Genomic DNA, 18,342 nt, shown 5'->3' on the forward strand with positions numbered 1-18,342 from the left:
TTTGATTCCCAGCCACAGACAACATGAGTAGTTAGTGGGGAAGCCTATTCCAGCAGTGCATAAGGTTATAAATGACTCATTATTGCAGTCTAATCTCTCCATAGCAAAACCACCATCAGCTTCCCAAACAGTGGTAACTATTTTATTAAACCAGGTAGAATGAAGGGGCTGGGTCGATTCCCACCAGGATTTGAACTCACAACTTTCAGATTACAGTGCCACCCACCCAGATTATGTTGACATGGTGAATAATATTACATACGTTCCACTGATGGGTCAGCTCTTTATATATGTTTTTCAATCCGTAGAAAACACTGCAGTCACTTACTTGCTGATGTGCACATTATTGCACTAAGGTATCTATTCCCATTACGTTTCTTTATAGCCATATGAAGGTTGAAAGTTACAGTCTTTCCCATCGGGCATTCATAACCAAGCTCGTTGAATAATAAGAGGGGAAGACCAGTTAAAGGGAAAAAAAATCCACAACAACATCGATTTGACTTTAGTTATTGTCAAAGCACAGCACGGACCCTGCGCTGTGCCATAAAACCACATCAGGCCGCGGTGATGCTGCAGCAGGGTACGAGACTTGCAATCAGATGATTGTGAGTTCAGCTCTCAGTGAGAGGTCAACTCAGCCCATCATCCCTCCAAGGACGATACATGGGTGTCATTTTTTGTAGGAGGCCAAGAGTGGTAGTCGTTATTATACATTTGCCCCTGCCAAATGGATGTGGAATTTCTACCAGTGGCTCAGGGCCACCAATGGAGATGAGCGTATCCCTATGCATGTTCGTAAAGGTGAGATACAAAAAATTTTTATCACATTTTTTTATAAAAAAATCTGAGAATATATTTTTTTTAAACACGTCAATGAAACGTCGAGCAGTGGTCATATGTTAGACGTGAGGATGAAATATTTCATGGGAGGCATGGCCTCCGTAGTACATCTGAGATGCATACAGCAGGCAGCATTGAACACAGGCTGGGTAGAAAGAAACAGATCAAATAAATCAGCACAGAGGTCAAGGTGACTTGACATGGGAGGCAGTCGATCTTATGGCTATGTAAGGCGTTCCATATTTCACTACTTGAATTTATATGGCATAATACGGCTTTATTTAGGTTTTATTTTGGATTAAAATAAATCCATGTTTCCTTCAATTTGTGAAATATTAGATGACTGCAACAATATCCACTGAACCTCGTGCCTTTTATAATCTTCACAAGCCAGGTGGTACTTGAAATACATTTTTTTAATCAAATTAATTATACGCATTTGTGATTTATCAATTATCAACTTGTTTTTCTGTTATCATGCCCCCACTATGATGGAACATCTTCAATAGGGTTTGATATCACCAATTCCGATTCCCATTCTTTTCATTCATGTTTTTTTTATATTTCGCGTGGAAATTTTGATCCATTTTCATATTTTTTATGTATTAATCATTATTCTCTTTGTGGGTGTAAATAGTTTCTTGTATACTTTTTACTTTAGCCCCTGCTGTGAGTGCACTGCCGATAGTATTTCTAGCTTTTTATTCAAGGTAAATATACCGAGATCTATTCAAAGCACAGCTAATATTATGTATGACTGCTAAGGATGCATTATTATTAATATATTTCACGAAGGAACGGTGCAAAAAGACGAGGAGTTGAGAAGAGAAAAGAGACACACATGGGCACTTTAATGCGAGTGGATGGCATTTTAATTGAAGGGGAAAATAATCCGTGGAAAGGTGACGTGATACAGGTGGAGGCTGAACGCACGGCAGTGGAACGGCTGAACGCAATGGAGTGAGATTTGAAGTTTTGTAAGGAGAAAAAAAAATGAAATATTTGGAAGCAAAAGACAATCGCTCAGAGAGTAGAAGCAGTGTCGAGACACAAGCTTGAGCGTTGAAATAAATGGTGTGCGGGCAGGGAGTTGATAACACATCAATACCATCCATACAGGTTTTTGTGGGGTTAGATCACGTAAATATATAAATATGTCGTTAAACCCGCCACCACCCGACACAGCCAATTAGTTAGGTTTGTCACGTAAACAGAACATGGATGATATTGGTCGTGAAAGCCTACGTATTAAACATCAATACCGCATTACCAAAACCATTCACTCTGCAATTACCATGAGCGCTGCCCACTTCACCATCTGTGTATTGGGTTTCCAAAAATAAGACGTTTGTGAAGGAGAAAAAAACACCCCATCACAATGCAAACAAACAATCTCATAACATGCTTGAGGATATACAACAAAAAAAACAGGCGATGGTGTGAACATACGTGTTGGCAACCTACATTAATACATTTGCAAATAACCCGAGTGTGAATGGGCTAACTTAACGGGAGCTGGCGAAGCCAAATTCAAACGCAGCATCCACAACAGGATGTTGTCTCTTGACATCTCATGATCCGGTTGAGTAGTCTCAAACTCATGAATCTACCTATGGTTGCATTCGCACCAATTAAGTTGTTCACTTGTGGTGTTTGTTCGCTAACCAGTATATCTGAGTGTGGACAAAAAAAACAAGCAAACACCTTAAGATTTTCCTGAATTTTCTGGCAACCACCTGATGAAGTGCAACTGTAAGGAAACCTGACTACCATTACTCTGCCCTAAAAGAAGGGTCATTCCAAAAATATTGCCGTGCATTGTACGTCTTCTGTTAGAAATCAAGATGCTCCACCATAGAGATTGGGGGTGGTGAGATGGGTTCACATGCAGGAGTGGATTGTGGGATCGCAGGACTGAGGGTTCGTTACAGCATCGTGAAGGCCTTCATCCAGCGGTGGATAGACAATGGCTACTGATGATGATAATGAAGTCATTGCGAACGGCGACGATAAGGTTGTTTTTATTCGAGCGATGCAAACTGCCTCAAAGTCAGAGATCTCCGATGGAGAAATACCTCATAATACTGAGCTTTGGTGTCAGTACTTAAAAACAAAATAACCTGCTTGCAGTCGATTCCTGTGGAAGCCCTGCACCCTTGGAACGCAATGAGATGGGGTCACTGTGGCGGATGAGCCAAATCTAACGCCTCCAATTTTACCAGCTGTAAAGTGCACATATCGCCGATTCCGTGACAATGGAATTCCAGCATACGACACAATCTGTGACAATCGCAAAGCTTTTACGTGTGTCGTTTTTCTTTTATAATTTCTGAATGTTCTTAACACAGCAGGTTGGTGTGATTCATAACAGCCCACTCCATCAATGTGCCCAGTATGCCTGCATTGATCTTGTCATTCCATTAATGTGGAAATTCCCATATGCTTATTAGCATTATCGTCTCTTCCACATCCCATCCACTTCCATACATTATTGCAGCACGTTTGTACCTGATAGCAATGTCCAGACTGCGCCATAACATATTCCTGCAGTCATAACATGGTTACACTTCAAAAGGCTAATCTTTTGACAAAAAGCCCTGTTTCTTTACATAGGTACTGTAATACTACCGTCAATCAATATCTGTTGCTCAATATTGAACTGCAGCGATTTTTTATGTTTGCAACACCTCCAATTCCTCAAGTGACACAGTGGCTTCGTTTTTGATCTCATGTTTTATTTGCTGTTTTTGTTATTTTGGTGACCCAGGAGGTCACTCTTGCAAATGATGCTATCCTAGTATCTGGAGTTGCAACCTGGTTAAACAAAAGTTGAACAAGCAAACTGGTTATTATTTGAACTGGAGGGGGCACCAAACAAAACATTATTTTATCAACATAATGTCTTGGCAAATTACCAAGAGACTAATTAAATGTTGGCAAAAAAGCAGTTTCTGCCAATGTTTCCACAAGTATAAAAAATGGTATCAGTTAAGTCCTTTCAGAGAGTCACGTAGTATCCTGAAGACAAAAACATATCTCTATCATAGTCAACGTAAGGACATTGGTTCAGTTCTGATGCAATCATGACCCACATCCGATTCCAAGCTGATTGATATTTAAGTCTCGGATTCCAACCCTCAACAGCATATAACAATCCTCATCGTACACATCTCTTAGAATGCTATTCTCCTTTCACAGGACATATTACTAGGGCCCCACACAGCAGGGAGAGATAATATACCAAATGAGTCCTGGCTGAACTATGATTAAGGCCGACAGAGCCTATGAGGATGGGGGTAGTTTGTCCAACTCCTTCGTCCCTCTAGTTGCTCACGTTTACCCATAACACCAGGTACTCATCTTAAGGCAGAGTTGACCGAGGGGAGGAGCGGAACAGGTTCGGGTTACCACTTGCCACCGATCTTATTAGTTGCTGGGAAGCAAACTCTCTGGTGGCTGGGATTTTGGCTGCGAACCGACCAAGAATGCCTTTGCGGAGTTAGTTTAACAAGTTGCACGGATGTTTCACGCTTATTTGCAACATCCTCCTGGTTGTTTCACAGTGATGATATAAAAAATATAACACTTTTTAAACAACCTAAATGACACGAAAGCTTTTATACTAAACATGTTTCGATTATATTAAAGAGAAATGCATCCCTCAATGGCAACTCTAATACAACATCTATAGTAAATAAACGGATTTGTAAAATGTTTTAATCCTTTAGAATTGTAACAGACTACAATAGTTAAACCTATTATCAATGATAGACGCAGTATGTTCCTATAACTTTGTGTGTCCTTCAAAATGTGCTTTTTCAATGGCACAGATCATGAGACGTAATTATCCCCATAAAGCCCCACTAGCCATGCTGAAACAAAGTAGCTGCGATAACAACTTCAAGACTTTGGTGAACAATTCCAAAAAAAAATGTATTTAAAGCTTTCGTGACTGCAGGGATTCATATTCTTGGTTCTTTCGGTAAAGTCACGTAGAAGGGAAACAATAAAATAATAAAACAATTAAATTCTCACGACGTTTCGACTGTCACACAAGCAATCTTCATCAGGTGTGAAAACCACAGCAACATTTTTTTGAAAAAAAGTGGCGTTTTTTTAACTTTAGCACCACAGAGAGCAATTTGGCAGTTATTCAGATGGACAAGTCCATCTATATTATGAGACCTCTTTTGCCAGTAAAAAGATATAGTAATAGGTTTTTACCCTTTTAGCTGGCACAAAAACTGACACCTTAATACAAGGGATCATGTTTACAATAACCACAACACAAGCAGTCAAAAATGCAAACAAAAAGAGACAACTCTGATAATGATATACACTGTCCTTGAATTTGATTGGTCCACACCATAGACGGCTTTTCTTAGAGCCTAGTCTCCACTGGTGTTGGACCAGATGACGCCAAAAGGCGTACAACTCAAAAACAGCGCACTATCAGTATTGAGAGCTCAATACTCTGATAGTGCGCTGTTTTTGAGTTGTACGCCTTTTAGGAGCACCATTATATCGGACGTGATTTTTGACCTGTTGCCGATCAGGGACCGGCTTCTTCGGCCGGTACTGAATGCGTGCGTTGCGGCAAACGGTGGTAGTATGGGGATTATAAGGAAAGTAGAGGCCCGCGTCAAGATTGGCGAGATTGTAGTTGTTGGGCCGGTACTGATCTCGAAGATGCTGGTGCTGCCCTGCCTTCTGGGCACGGACTTCTTGAGTAAAGTGCCCCTTAAGATCCTCATTGATCAGGGCTTTGTGGCGATGCCGTCGGGCCGCAAACTATATTTTTGTCGGTCCCCACACAGGAGTACGCTCGCTAATGTTACGGTCCAGGCTCTTGCCAAAGACTCGGTGGCAAATCCTGCCAGGATCGCAGATGTTGGTACCGCTGCGCTATCGCAAGCGGTTACAGGTAGCGGATCTTGATTCAGGTATCATGTTGACTCCGTCGAATGCGGTGACTCGGAGATTGGCGCTGTTTGGTACACAGACAGTCGTCCACCTCAACCAGGAGCCATTCTTGCAGGTGCTCAATGCGGGCCCGGAGACGTCTGTGGTTCAGGCGGGGACAGTGTTGGCTCACGCGACAGCTGCGTTTCACGAAGGTGATGGTGTTGCGCACGACGAGGTTGTTGGCTTGGTGGAAAAGGATGTTACAGAGGACGAGACATGGGTGGAGGTGTTGTGTCATGAGACCCCGCAATTGTCTCCGGCGCAGCGGGGGGGGAATACAATCGCTGCTGTGCAAATTTTCGGATGTGTTTAGTAAGAATCAATTCGATATTGGCCTACCTCCCTGTTGCAACATCGCATTGATACAGGGGAGGCCGGCCCCATACGTCAGAACCCGTATTTGCTGAGACCGCTGGAGAAGGAACATGTGCAGAACCCGGTAGATGAGATGTTAGCCGCCGATATTATTCTACTTCTACCAGCCCTTGGGGAGCGCCCGTCGTGCTCATTAAGAAACATGATGGCAGTCTTAGGTTTTGTGTGGACTTTCAGAAATTGAACAAAATCTCGGTGGCCGATGCGTACCCGCTCCCTCGCATGGACGATTTCCTGGACGCATTGTCTGGGGCACGATTTTTCTCTACTCTTGACTTGTTAATGGGGTTTTGGAAACTTCCACTTGACGAGTCGTCGAAGCCTAAAACCGCGTTCCGTACACCCCAAGGACTCTTACAATTTAACTGCCTTCCGATGGGTTTGCACTCGGCCCCGGCCACTTTTCAGCAGTTGATGAAACTTGTTTTGGTTGGCCTGCAGTGGGACTCCTGCCTCATATACTTAGATGACACCATTGTGTTCAGCCGAACTTTTGAAGAACACCTCCTGTAACTACGAGCGGTCCTCGTTCGGATGTGATCAGCTCATCTTAAATTGAAGCCTGCTAAATGTAATTTGCTGTAAACTTCCATGTGATACTTAGGCCACATTGTCAGTGCAAACGGGGTAGCCACGGACCCCGAGAAAACGGCGTGTGTGCGGGACTGGCCGACCCCCAAGTATGTGGGGAAGGTCCGAAGTTTTGTAGGGTTTGCGTCGTATTACCGTAGATTTGTGCCACAATTCGCTATTGTTGCTAAACTGCTACATGCCTTGACTGCTAAGAACCAGAGGTTCAAGTGGATGTCGGAGGAAGAGACCGAATTTATAGCTTTACATGAATGCTCAGCTGACGCGCCCCCACTCGATTACCCAGATTTCTCACTGCCCTTCATTCTTGACACAGACGCTAGCGACATGGTTAAGAATGATGTGGAAAGAGTGGTCACGTACGGTAGTAGCGTCTTGTCTACGGCCTAGCAGCGTTACTGTGTCACCCATAGGGAACTGATGGCCATTGCATATTTTATACAACGGTATAGGCCTTATCTTTACGGCAGGGAATTTGTGGTTTGCTCAGATCATGCGGCCCTTCAGTACTCCCTCGGAGTAGATCAGCCCTCCGGGCAGCTATCGCGGTGGCTGGAGATTCTCCAGGAGTACTCATTCGGAGTGATATACTGTAAAGGAACATGGCGTTTGAATGCTGACGCATTGTCCCGCTCGTTTCTAGGCAATAGTTGTGCGTGCGCATCGGGCACGGCTCGTTGTACACCTCCGGCGGCGAGGCACGGCTGTCATGGCGGCACTTGAGGAATTGGAGCTCGCCGAGGAGGTCGCGCCGGGGGATAGTGTTTTGCACCTTGCACGTGCGGAATGGGGGGGGGGGGGGGGGGTTGCGGCGTCAAGCGGAAGCAGGATGAAAGGGGTCCGCTCCCTCTGACGGCCTGCAACTTGTCCTAAGGGACGGTCTTTTGATGATGGATAAGAATGGTTCTTGCCATCACCGTGTTATAGTTCCCACTGCCCTCCGAGGCAAGCTGACTCGGGGGGGGGGGGGGGGGGGTGCTCGAGGTCAAATTGTTACACCTTGGGGTGCGGAAAACGTTGCTAACGTTGCAACGCGATTATTATTGGCCGGGGATGTCGAGCGACGTGCTCCATTTCATTGAGGGTTGCACGGAATGCGTGCGTAGGAAACCGCCGTTGAGAAAGTCACGGCCTCCATTGCAGTCTATCTCGGTTTCTCGCATCAATGAGTTGGTCGCACTATACATCCTCGGGCCATTTCCTGCTACGCAGAGGGGGAATAAGTTTATCTTGGTCGGGGTTGAATATTTTTCGCAATGGCCTATGGCCTGGCCACTGCCCAACCAGTCGGCAGCCTCTATTGCGGATGCATTTTTGCATGGATACATGTTGAACAAAGGTGCCCTAGAGCAGCTTCTCACGGATCAGGGGCAGAATTTTTCCTCTAAGCTGCTACGATAACTTTGCAAAGTACTAGGAACTAAGAAAATTTGAACATCCCCGTACCATTCCCAGACGGACGAAATGGTAGAATGGCTGCACAGAACCCTGACGTCTATGCTCAGTCAGGCAGTCAGCACATCCCAAACCGATTGGGATCTGCATGTTCGGGGAGTGTTGGCTGTGTACAGAACGGCTCCCCACACTTCCACTGGATTTTTGCTTTTTTTCCTCATGTATGGGAGGGAGAGTGAACCTCCTATGGAGATTCAATTGGGGTTGTCTGAAAAAATAGGGAAAATCTAAATTGCCTGCGCCCTAGGAAAATACTCTGGAATGTGTCTCGGCAGCTCGAGAAGCGGCGAAATTAAACACCGCCAAAGCACAGGCGGCCAACGAATGGAATTCGGGGCAAAGGGACCATGAGTTGCATTGGGCTGTGGGGGATCAGGCATGGATGCATTGCCCGCAAGTGCCATTGGGAACGTCCCCTAAACTGTATCGGCTATGGCAGGGTCCTGTGGAAGTGGTGGAAGTCAAACAGCCGCAGTGCGTGCGCATATGAGTTGGCCGTCGCCGTTGGTTTGTTCATCCATTGCAGTTGAAGCCTTATATTCCTCCTCATTTCCAAATTGTGTACAGCCGGTGTCTATTGTGTCCGACCAGACAGGGGAGATGCCAATGGAGAGTGTGCGTCAGGAGGACTGTATTGTGCCGCCCACAGCTTCTGAACCCCCAACCGACGTGGCCCATGATTTCGCTGAATGCATGGAGTTGCTGACCAAGATGGAAGCCGCGACACCTGTGAAGCCAAGAGGAAAACCACCTTCTTTGGGGTTCCAGGCGGAGCCCACCTCGTCTGTCAAGGATGCGAAGATTGTCCCCATGGACGGACCGGCGTCGAGGACTCGGTCCAAATGTTTCAAATTTCAATAACACCGTTGGTTGCGTGTGTATGTGGGGATTGAGGGGGTTGCGCTCTTGTGTTTTATTGAAGGAATTAGTTCTGGCTGCGTCGCTGCTCGTCGTCATCTCTTCATCTCCGACCAGGTGGCTGATCTTCTGAAGACTCTCTCTGTCGCTGTCGCTGCACTGGTCGAACAGCTTACATAGCGAAGCCGGAGATGGGGCTACGTGTTAACATCGCCTATGTGTAGCTGTGCTACCCAATGTTTCACCCAGTGTGCTCTTAATAAATAAGAAGCCTTCTTCTACTCGACGCGTCTCGGAAGTCGCTCACTACATATTCATGAAAAGAGCACAATACATTTTCTTTGGTTCTTTCGGTAAAGTCACGTAGAATGAGAATAAAATAATAAATTGATAAAATAAAATAACACAATAATATTCTCACGACGTTTCGGCCACAACACAAGCGGCCTTTATCAGGTGAAGGGACGAGACTGTCTGGTAGGACATTGTTATTATTTAAGCAAATAGCTACAAATGCATCCATATCCATTTGAGTTAAACTGCTCCATACCAGAAGCAATTTACCGCAAACTTTAGTCTAACACATTTTACGTAACAATTGGTACATGTAATACTAGTCCTTGAATTATTGGACACTTTCCACCTGTCTGAGTGCGATAACGTCACTTTAAAATTACAGTAAATTTTTCCCGGTTGTAAAACTTTACAAAGGTAATTCTAGATTTAAAGCTTTCGTGACTGCAAGGATCCATACTCTTTGGTTCTATTCGGTAAAGTCACGTAGGTAAAAAATAAAACAACAAAAATCACGACGTTTCGGCCACAACACAAGCGGCCTTCATCAGGTGAAGGGACCAGGCTGTCTCGAGGACAACGCTGGAGTGGAACACAGCCACGCTCAGACAGCGGACCTTTAAGCTGTGTGCGAGGAAACAAGGTGCTTTGACAAAGGAATTAGCATAAAAATTAGCATTTGATTGGCCGACTTAGCATAGAGGTGGTGTACATGCGGGTGCACATGCCGGTTGGCGCGGGGGGGGGGAGTTTACCTATTGATGGTGTGAAAAGGGAATTTAAGAGCTGCGAAAGTTTGGGGTACCACTACTTGAAAAATATGCTGTACCATTGAAAATTTGTTTAATGTTTGGTTTACAAAGGTATTTAATTGGATTTCGCACCAAAATGTGAAAATTCAAGTGTGCATGTAAAAATAAGTGTGAGTGCAATCAAGTAGTTTTAATCACTAAAAACCAACACGTGTGAAATTCTACTAAATTAAAGGCACTCTTACATTGAAGGAAAGCATCAAAATTTGTACGATTTGAAGTTGGTATTTGCCAAGCATACTCATGGGATAACCACTGATATGACTTCTTCCTCAGTTCAATTTCTCCGCTCACATTATTCTTTAATGATTTTATACACCAAAAATGCTGATGGGCTGAGTCAATTTTCCAGATCAGTATTTTGAGATGACAGCCGTACGTAACCACAGGTGTAACAGATGGAGATCCCCTGGAACTAAACATTCGATGCTCTTCACAAGCATTACTGAGTTCATCATATTTGCAATTTACTTTCTAAATATTCATCAGTTTAAAAATGAAGTACATTTTTAGAAATTATTCATCTCGATCAATAAAATGAAAGATATACGAGATCAATTAAACTGTGATTTCAGACAATCTTAAGCATAATTTAAGGAACTTCATGCAGGCTCTGTAGAATGACACGAGTACAGACAGTCCCCGGGTTACGTAAAGGTTAGGTTCCCGAGAATGATCCGTAACTCGAATAATCCATATATCGGAAACTTAACACTTGCTCGCTTTCCAGTCATTATGGCAATGCAATTGAGGGTGATATTACACTGAAAGTTACGAGACGACGTGGTAGGTATACGCACTGTAACAATGTAACAGCGCGAGCGAGAGTGCAGAGTGGCTATACACCACCGCCTTGGGGAAAATTCTGCCCGCCTTATGCCTCACTCCACGGTATTCATCCGCAACCTCACCGCGTGTATGCAACTAACGCGAACATTTCCGCATATTAATATTTTCTAAAGCACGATTTAATGGGAGCATTTCTGTAAGGTCTTATTTCCTGTAAGTCGGGTCTTCCGCAACCCGGGGATTGTCTACACGCCTGCTTCTCTGTGTAATGGTAAAGTGGGCCACTCTAAAGAAGCTGCACAGCTACCACGAGCCATCTCCCTCAGCCGTTGCGTCTTCACAGGAGATGGGGACAGATGGTCTCTCGCCTTGCTGCGTCTTATGCATCTTGCATGAGTCACTTCTTCTCAAATAATGAGTGGCGCTACACAAAAAAAAAACAGGGAGAGTAATGTTTGTTTGCTGGAAATAACTTTCGATACTGGGCTGTTGAATAAACCTAGCAATGCCAAAAAGAACTCTAAAAGATGATTGTTTTTCTTTTTCAGATGGGAAGAAGTTTTTTAAAAGCCCTACGGACGTGATAAAAATGCTACAACTTTATTTAAGTGCGTAAACAAGCACTGTACATGAAAGGCAAGCAGTGGCTTTGTGGCATAGACCTTGACGCTTGTAGGATCCGTACGTTCATTACCTAATTCAACTTTTATATCTGTCAATCCCAAGTTTAAATACCAACTTAGTAACATAAATAATTGGATTGCAAAAGAACCTTTGATCAAGGATCTCAAAGCGCGATACAAGACACAACTGCGGACACTCAGCACCACCACGATAACTCACGCAACTAAAAACAACTGCCAATTAATAAAATGCTTGAAAGCCATATGGCTGAATAAACAAAGTGTACATACATAATATTCCAGACGAGTTTTTCTTTTAATATCCACAGACTTTTTGTGCACGGAGCACACATGACAATCTCGGCTGCCGACTGGCCACGGATGCCTGCCGGGCATGATACAAACAAATCTCTCCACGCCTTCCGGCAACTGCCCAGATGTCGCGAAACTCCACTTGGAAATGTCGCGTCATTTCAATGACTGATGCGGCACGAACTTCTCTCTCCTCAACGGTTGAGGAAACCCGTGTGGGGTTGGAAACCAGGTGTGGCGACGAGACCTCGACTTCAAGACCTTTAACATAATAGGTAGGAAGACCATCCCTGGATAATTGGAAGGACGACGAGCACCCCCCTACCCTGCCCCCCCCCCAGCTTCGTGGAAACAGTGGCATAACACACTTCTTGTGCATTTGGGCATGTGGAATATCTGAGCCACAAGTTTGATGGGAAAAGGAGGACTTGGAGGCTAGGTGGTGCCCCCTTCATGGCGAGATTGAGATAAGAAAGTCGGATCGGAGAGCCGGAAGACAGGGAAAGGAACTCGGCAAGGGGAACAAGAGCCACAAGCAAACGTCGCATGAACGTTAGCTGCTTTTGGGTTGTTTTCTTTATCCCCCCCTCCCTCCCCCTTACCCCCTCCACCCTCTGCCCTTTCTCCCGTTTCTCCCCCCACCCCCATACCCGAATTTTCCCTCGTTAGGTTGGTTGTACTTCCCTTCTCCGGTCGTCATCCCCCATTTAAAGTTTCACCTCCCCCTCCCCCCCGTCTTGATGGCTTCACTCAGTTGGGGCAGCGGAGCCCCCCTTACCACCCTCCCCCCTCTTCCTACTCCCCCCCCCATCCCCTATGTACGGTTCAGTTGCGTCGGGACGGCTCTTCGCGACTTGTTGACTCCTGGACTTGACTTGCGCGTTGTACACGGGCTCGTGTTTTGCGCAATAACAACATAATAACAATAAGGAAAAAATGTCCACAGACTCGGAGATTCTGAAATCTCCTGGAACAGAGTTCCAGAGTCTGTGGGCTACACGGGAAATAGCTTACCCGCAATTATATTGCCCATTGCATACTTAAGACAACCCACAGTTATCACTGTTTTTATCTTATGCATGTGTACTCAGCCTTCGCATCCATTCCATTTCATAGTTAAGACACTCATATCTATTAATTGCACTTCACAGATACTCGTATCTGACATTCACGTTCGTGGACTACCTATAGCTACCATTATAATTCGTACTGAGTCACCCCTAGCTACAAATCTCATTCGTGTTTAGTCACCCTCATTCATAGTCACCCTTTGCTAATATTCTCCTTCATAGACATCCACAGCAACCATTGTTATTCATACACCATCTCCCATGCATTGCTGTGGATTTTGGTAATTAGGCTGTAGGGCCGCCTACATTAACAGCTGGGGGTTTATTTTTAGATATAATCAATGGGACACAATTACATTTGAAAAGGCAATGACATCGGCTGCAAATTGAGTTTTCACAGTCATAAAAAACCCATCTGAAAATCATAATGATTCAGAGGGAGCAGCTCAAATTAAAATCATGTATGAGGAGAATAACAGTTTGCTTGAACTGGCAAGAGTAGGGTTGCCATCGGACAGGAACGTCAACACTTGATTATCCGTGGGCAGATTATCCAGGTTGTAGAATAGCAATGGTCGCCGAATCACCCACGGCACATGTGTTCACACAGACAGCTGGTCCCACCATGAACTGCTCATCACTCGGGGAAGGGTCGTGGACTTTTGCCCCAAGTGACTGCGGCCATCTCGGCACGTGGGGGCGATTGTTTCAGGTGAACGACGACGTGCTCTGTTCTAGGTAGGTAAGCAAGAGACGCGTTGTTGCAACGGACACGACGCACCGCTTTGCATTTGTGGGATATAATTGAGAGTTAGCTGCTCTGTACTCCAACGCAGCTCGTTAATCTGGAATCGCTGCACTTTTATGACAAATGCATACGCCACTTTGTAAAACGCACTTAAATGTCAAAGTTTTAGACAAATAAAAACAGTTAACTGTATATAAAGGTGTAATGCTTTCTACTCCTAATTATTGGAGATATTACTGTCATAATTAGTCTGTAGGAATTACCTTAACCCAAGTAGAATATTGTATTGTTTCAAAAGAAGTGGTTTTAAGCATCATCGGGCTGCATGGTGTGTTGCGTTTATGGAACGTGACTCACAATTGGAGGTTTGCCCAGTTGAAATTTCAACTGGGCAAAGATTCAGCCCGTCATCCCACCACAGGCAGTAATAAAATCTTTACCACTTTGTGAGAAGAGGTCACCAGCGGTTGTCTCATGGAAGACCGGCCTCTGCCACGAGAATTTGGAATCTCCACCACTGACTCAGAGTGGCCAATGGACAAAAGGATGATGGCCCATGAGTCAATTGAGCAGAGAAAAATCTGCATTTCATACTTCCCTCCTACATTAAAGGGATGTGCAGTTCTCGTTATTTTGGTCCTAACAGCGAATAGTACCCATGGGGTATCACAGAATTATGAAATAAAGAGAACAGCAAGAGCAGGTTTGAGTGCTTTTCTAAAATTAAATTTGATGATGCAAAACAACTTACCAACCAGTATAAATGCAGTTCATGTAACCTACCATGACATATCGATGAAAAACATGACATTCTATAAAGAATGTAGAATTAAAGCTGAAGAGTATGGAAAGACGCGTGGAGATGTGCATGCTGGCATTTACACTGATAGAGATGAGTGGGTACACGTGACTCGAAGTACAAATTAAAATTAAGATCTTTCGGTAAAGTCACGTAGGTATAAAATAAAATTAAAAAATAACTCACAAGACGGACGCTTGTGTTGCACCCGAAACGTCGGGATTTATTTTTTTATTGTATTTTATACCTACGTGACTTTACCGAAAGAACCAAACAGTATGGATTCCTGCAGTCACGAAAGCTTCAAATCTAGATTAAAATTAAGATCACGACTGTTCAGGAAAACTCGTGGACTTGGGCGAGATGTATTGTTGGTAGCAGGTGGAAAAGTCTGGTTATGGAATGACAGCCTAAAGAGGGAACACAGCCGAGAGAGAGGGATGGCGACCATGGAATTGACTGACAAGAGAGCAGCTTAGTAGCAAGATGGATTTTGGTATCGCAGGACCGTGCGGGATGTTGATGGCGCAGGGAGGCCTTAATCTAGCAGTGGATAAAACATCACGATTGACTACAGTCAGAGTGGCCCTGCGGAGCGGAGGCCCTTGCACTAGCAGTGGCATGAGCAGAAAAATACACGGCCACAACTTGTATTTTTACCTAAGAATATTTACTGTTATTTGTTTTACATTTTTTAAAAATTTTACCAGGTAAGGGCCACTGAGCTATACACCTCTTTTTCAGAAGCGGCCTGGCCACAAATTGATCGATCGACAATGTGGCTTATCATGTGGAAATGTATAGCAGCCAAATACTACAAAAGCATGTTTCTAAATGTGGAGGGGAAAACCGGAGGACCCAGAGAAAATCCACGTGACCACAGGGAGAACATGACATGCAAACTCCAAATATACAGGCGTCAGGGTCGGAATTAAACCAGGCAAGGAAGTTAATATCTTGCCAGAGCAAATGAAGCAAATCATAAAGTTGGCAATGGAAACGAATGACGTGTGCATAGTAGGAGCTGCGTTTTTGGAATGTTTTGTTCACACCTGATGGCACAGTGAGTGAATGCAGATCGCAATTTAAATACCCGTCTCTGTAAAGTCCCATCGTGCTCAGTGTGCTTACCGGCAAATCCCCTCCGGTGCCAAAAAGAAATTGCCATTTCTGTTGAGGTTGCAATTTGTTTTTGTATTCATCATGAACAGTATCAATGTGACGACGGGCACATTCATTTGGTGCACCATAAATATTAATACAAATTTTAAGACAAATTTTTTTTTTATCAAATTGCATTTTGGAGGCGCGATGACACAATAATCAACCCGCTCGTTTGAACTGAAAATAAATATCTTAACATGGCATATACTTGGAATATTAATGTGTACACCATGATGCAAGAGCTCAAAACCATTAGGCCAGATGCTTGTTGGACACTGGCCGCACCTTCAGGGATGGGGAACGTGAGCGCACTATGCTATGAACACATCGACTCAAGTTGAATTCCCACTCGCAGGCAACATGAGTGACGAATGTCTGAACTGCGAGGCACAAGAGATACCACTGCGCGAACCTGCCATCCGGGGGGGAGATTGGTTGAAGCAAACCCACGCCGCAAAATGAAATCATAATCTTCTGATCGTGATTCCAATCCCCTATGTATCGCGCAATCCCTCATCATGAGCAATATCAATAATGGGGAAATAAGGAAAAAACGTGGCTGTGCAATAAAACAACACTCTGTATAAAATAATACATCTCCGTACAATTTAACTCTTTACCAACTTGATGTATCATTCCTGAAAGAGAAAAGTGAGAGCGTGAAAGGGACACTTTGACCTGAATGTTGACTTTGTTTGCATGACTCACGGGTAGACGTGTGTGCCTGTATGCGTGTGCATGTGCTGAGGATGCAAAAATCGAGAACACATCCCGGGCACGTGTCCATGTGCGTGTAGGGAGCGGTAGTGTAGCGGTTAACGCGCTGCGCTATGAACCTGGCGACCCAGGTTCGATTCCTGCTCACGGCCAACACCATTGTGACAATTATCTGAACTGGCCCTGGGCCTCCCCTAGGTCGACTCAACCTCGAATGAGTACCTGGTGCGGTGTGCAACCATCGTCAACGGGGAGACAAAGGCGGCCGGGCGTGGTGCTGGCCACCCACCCCTTCGTGTGCCGTTCCGGCCTCGCTAACAGGACTTGCCCCTACAGTCTGTTAAGGCTACACGGGGGATCTTTGTGTGTGTGTGTGCATGTGCATGTGCGTGTGCCCGCGTGTTCGTGCGTACGCATGTGCGCGCGCACGTGTTCGTGCAGGCTCGCGTTTCTCCCTACCTAGGCCCTTGGGCTGGATGCCACTGCGGTCGGTGGGGTTGACCACCCAGTAGTAGTACTTGAGGGTGTGCATGAGCTGCAGCACGGTGCTCACTCGGCGGATGGTACTGTAGATGGTGGCCGTGCCGATGAACTCCGTTGACAGGTACGTGTACAGGGACAGCTGCACCTGTGAGGCAAAACAGAGCAACTTCACCGTGCCGCCCTGCTGCGTAGAGACGAAGGAACGTGCGTGTCTAGATGCTACCTGCATTTTTGGAGCTTAGCGGAGCTATGCATCACTCGGAGTCGTTTCGATTCACCCCGCGCTGTAATTACATATATAAAAGGGTGCTTCAAAAAGACGTTAACACGGACAAGGGACTATTGTTTTTAATGAAAAAAAGAACGGATAATATACACTGTAACATGATAACAAACGTATGTTATAATAGCTTCAAAAAGTTAGAGTCTCCCACTTGTTCGCCATCATTGTCAACACGTGGCCTGGAATCTTCTCCCAGTGGTCTCCAGAGCCCGGAGGCAGCAGCACATTGCTTGTGGCATTGTTGCAAAGTCTCTGAAGTGTTAACATTTCTTTGAAGCACCCTGTACATGCGTAGAAACATTTATCTGTATTTGAAGAGGCTCTGCAAACAGAGGGCATACTGTTAAAATCGCGAAAGTCCTCCCCCTCCCGCCTTAACTACCAAACGCATGTAAATACAATTGACCTTTAAACACATGTTAATTTGTAAATAAATAAATACTCGCATTACTCATGGAGCCAGTCACTCTTATGTAAAAGCAGGAGGTAGCTGGCATGAGATGGTGCATGAGACCAGCCACTTAATTATTATTTTGGCTTCCGTTGCTAGCTCATTAACATCCATCGTGTTGCACGCACACAACATCAACCTTCGTGGAAGTATCGAAGGAAAAAGGCGCAAAATAAGGTAACTGGCAAAATAGCAGGAGGTATCCTCCTGCACAAGACTAAACCATAACCTGAGCAAAAGATTAAGAGTAAAAACTATAAATAATGGAAACGAATTCATACGGAAACATTTTTTAAGTTTAAAAGCTATAAAATGAAAAATGTGACAATTACAATTTTAATAAAACGTACTTATAGCAGTAATTGTTGCCTGCAATAATGCCTGAATTATTATTATTATTTTAACCTCATTCTAAATATTTCAGATTTTCTCACTTTAATATATTTTAGAGCAGTACTATGGTTTTCCATAAAAAAAAACATGTTAGAAGAATATTCTTTGGGTCTTGCAGTCACGAAATATTTAAGTCAAGATGTTAGAAGAACTAAGACTCTCACCTTTTCTAATTATCCACATAAAGCACATCCAGCCACACACATGACATAATTGGGGCGTTGCGGTGTAGAGATGTTATCTCCCTTGCCTGGTATGCAGGACGTCATGGATTCGATCCTGACCCCGAAGCCTATGTATTGGGTGTTTGCATGTCC

At 44.5% G+C, this 18,342-nt stretch overlaps 1 protein-coding gene across 1 annotated transcript in view; it reads right to left on the reverse strand.

The window, feature by feature from the left end:
- The window catches only part of LOC116943508 (neurobeachin-like), a 529,072-nt gene that overhangs the window by 182,570 nt on the left and 328,160 nt on the right, over positions 1 to 18,342 (reverse strand). Inside the window, exon 13 of the mRNA XM_076067757.1 lies at positions 16,875 to 17,043. Within this exon, the coding sequence (XP_075923872.1) occupies positions 16,875 to 17,043 (169 nt within the window). The remainder of the gene's footprint in view (positions 1 to 16,874; positions 17,044 to 18,342) is intronic.

Source organism: Petromyzon marinus, chromosome 18, assembly GCF_048934315.1.
Source record: "Petromyzon marinus isolate PM22_M1 ecotype Great Lakes invasive population chromosome 18, UKy_Petmar_22M1.pri1.0, whole genome shotgun sequence".
Classification (NCBI taxonomy): Eukaryota; Metazoa; Chordata; class Hyperoartia; order Petromyzontiformes; family Petromyzontidae; genus Petromyzon; species Petromyzon marinus.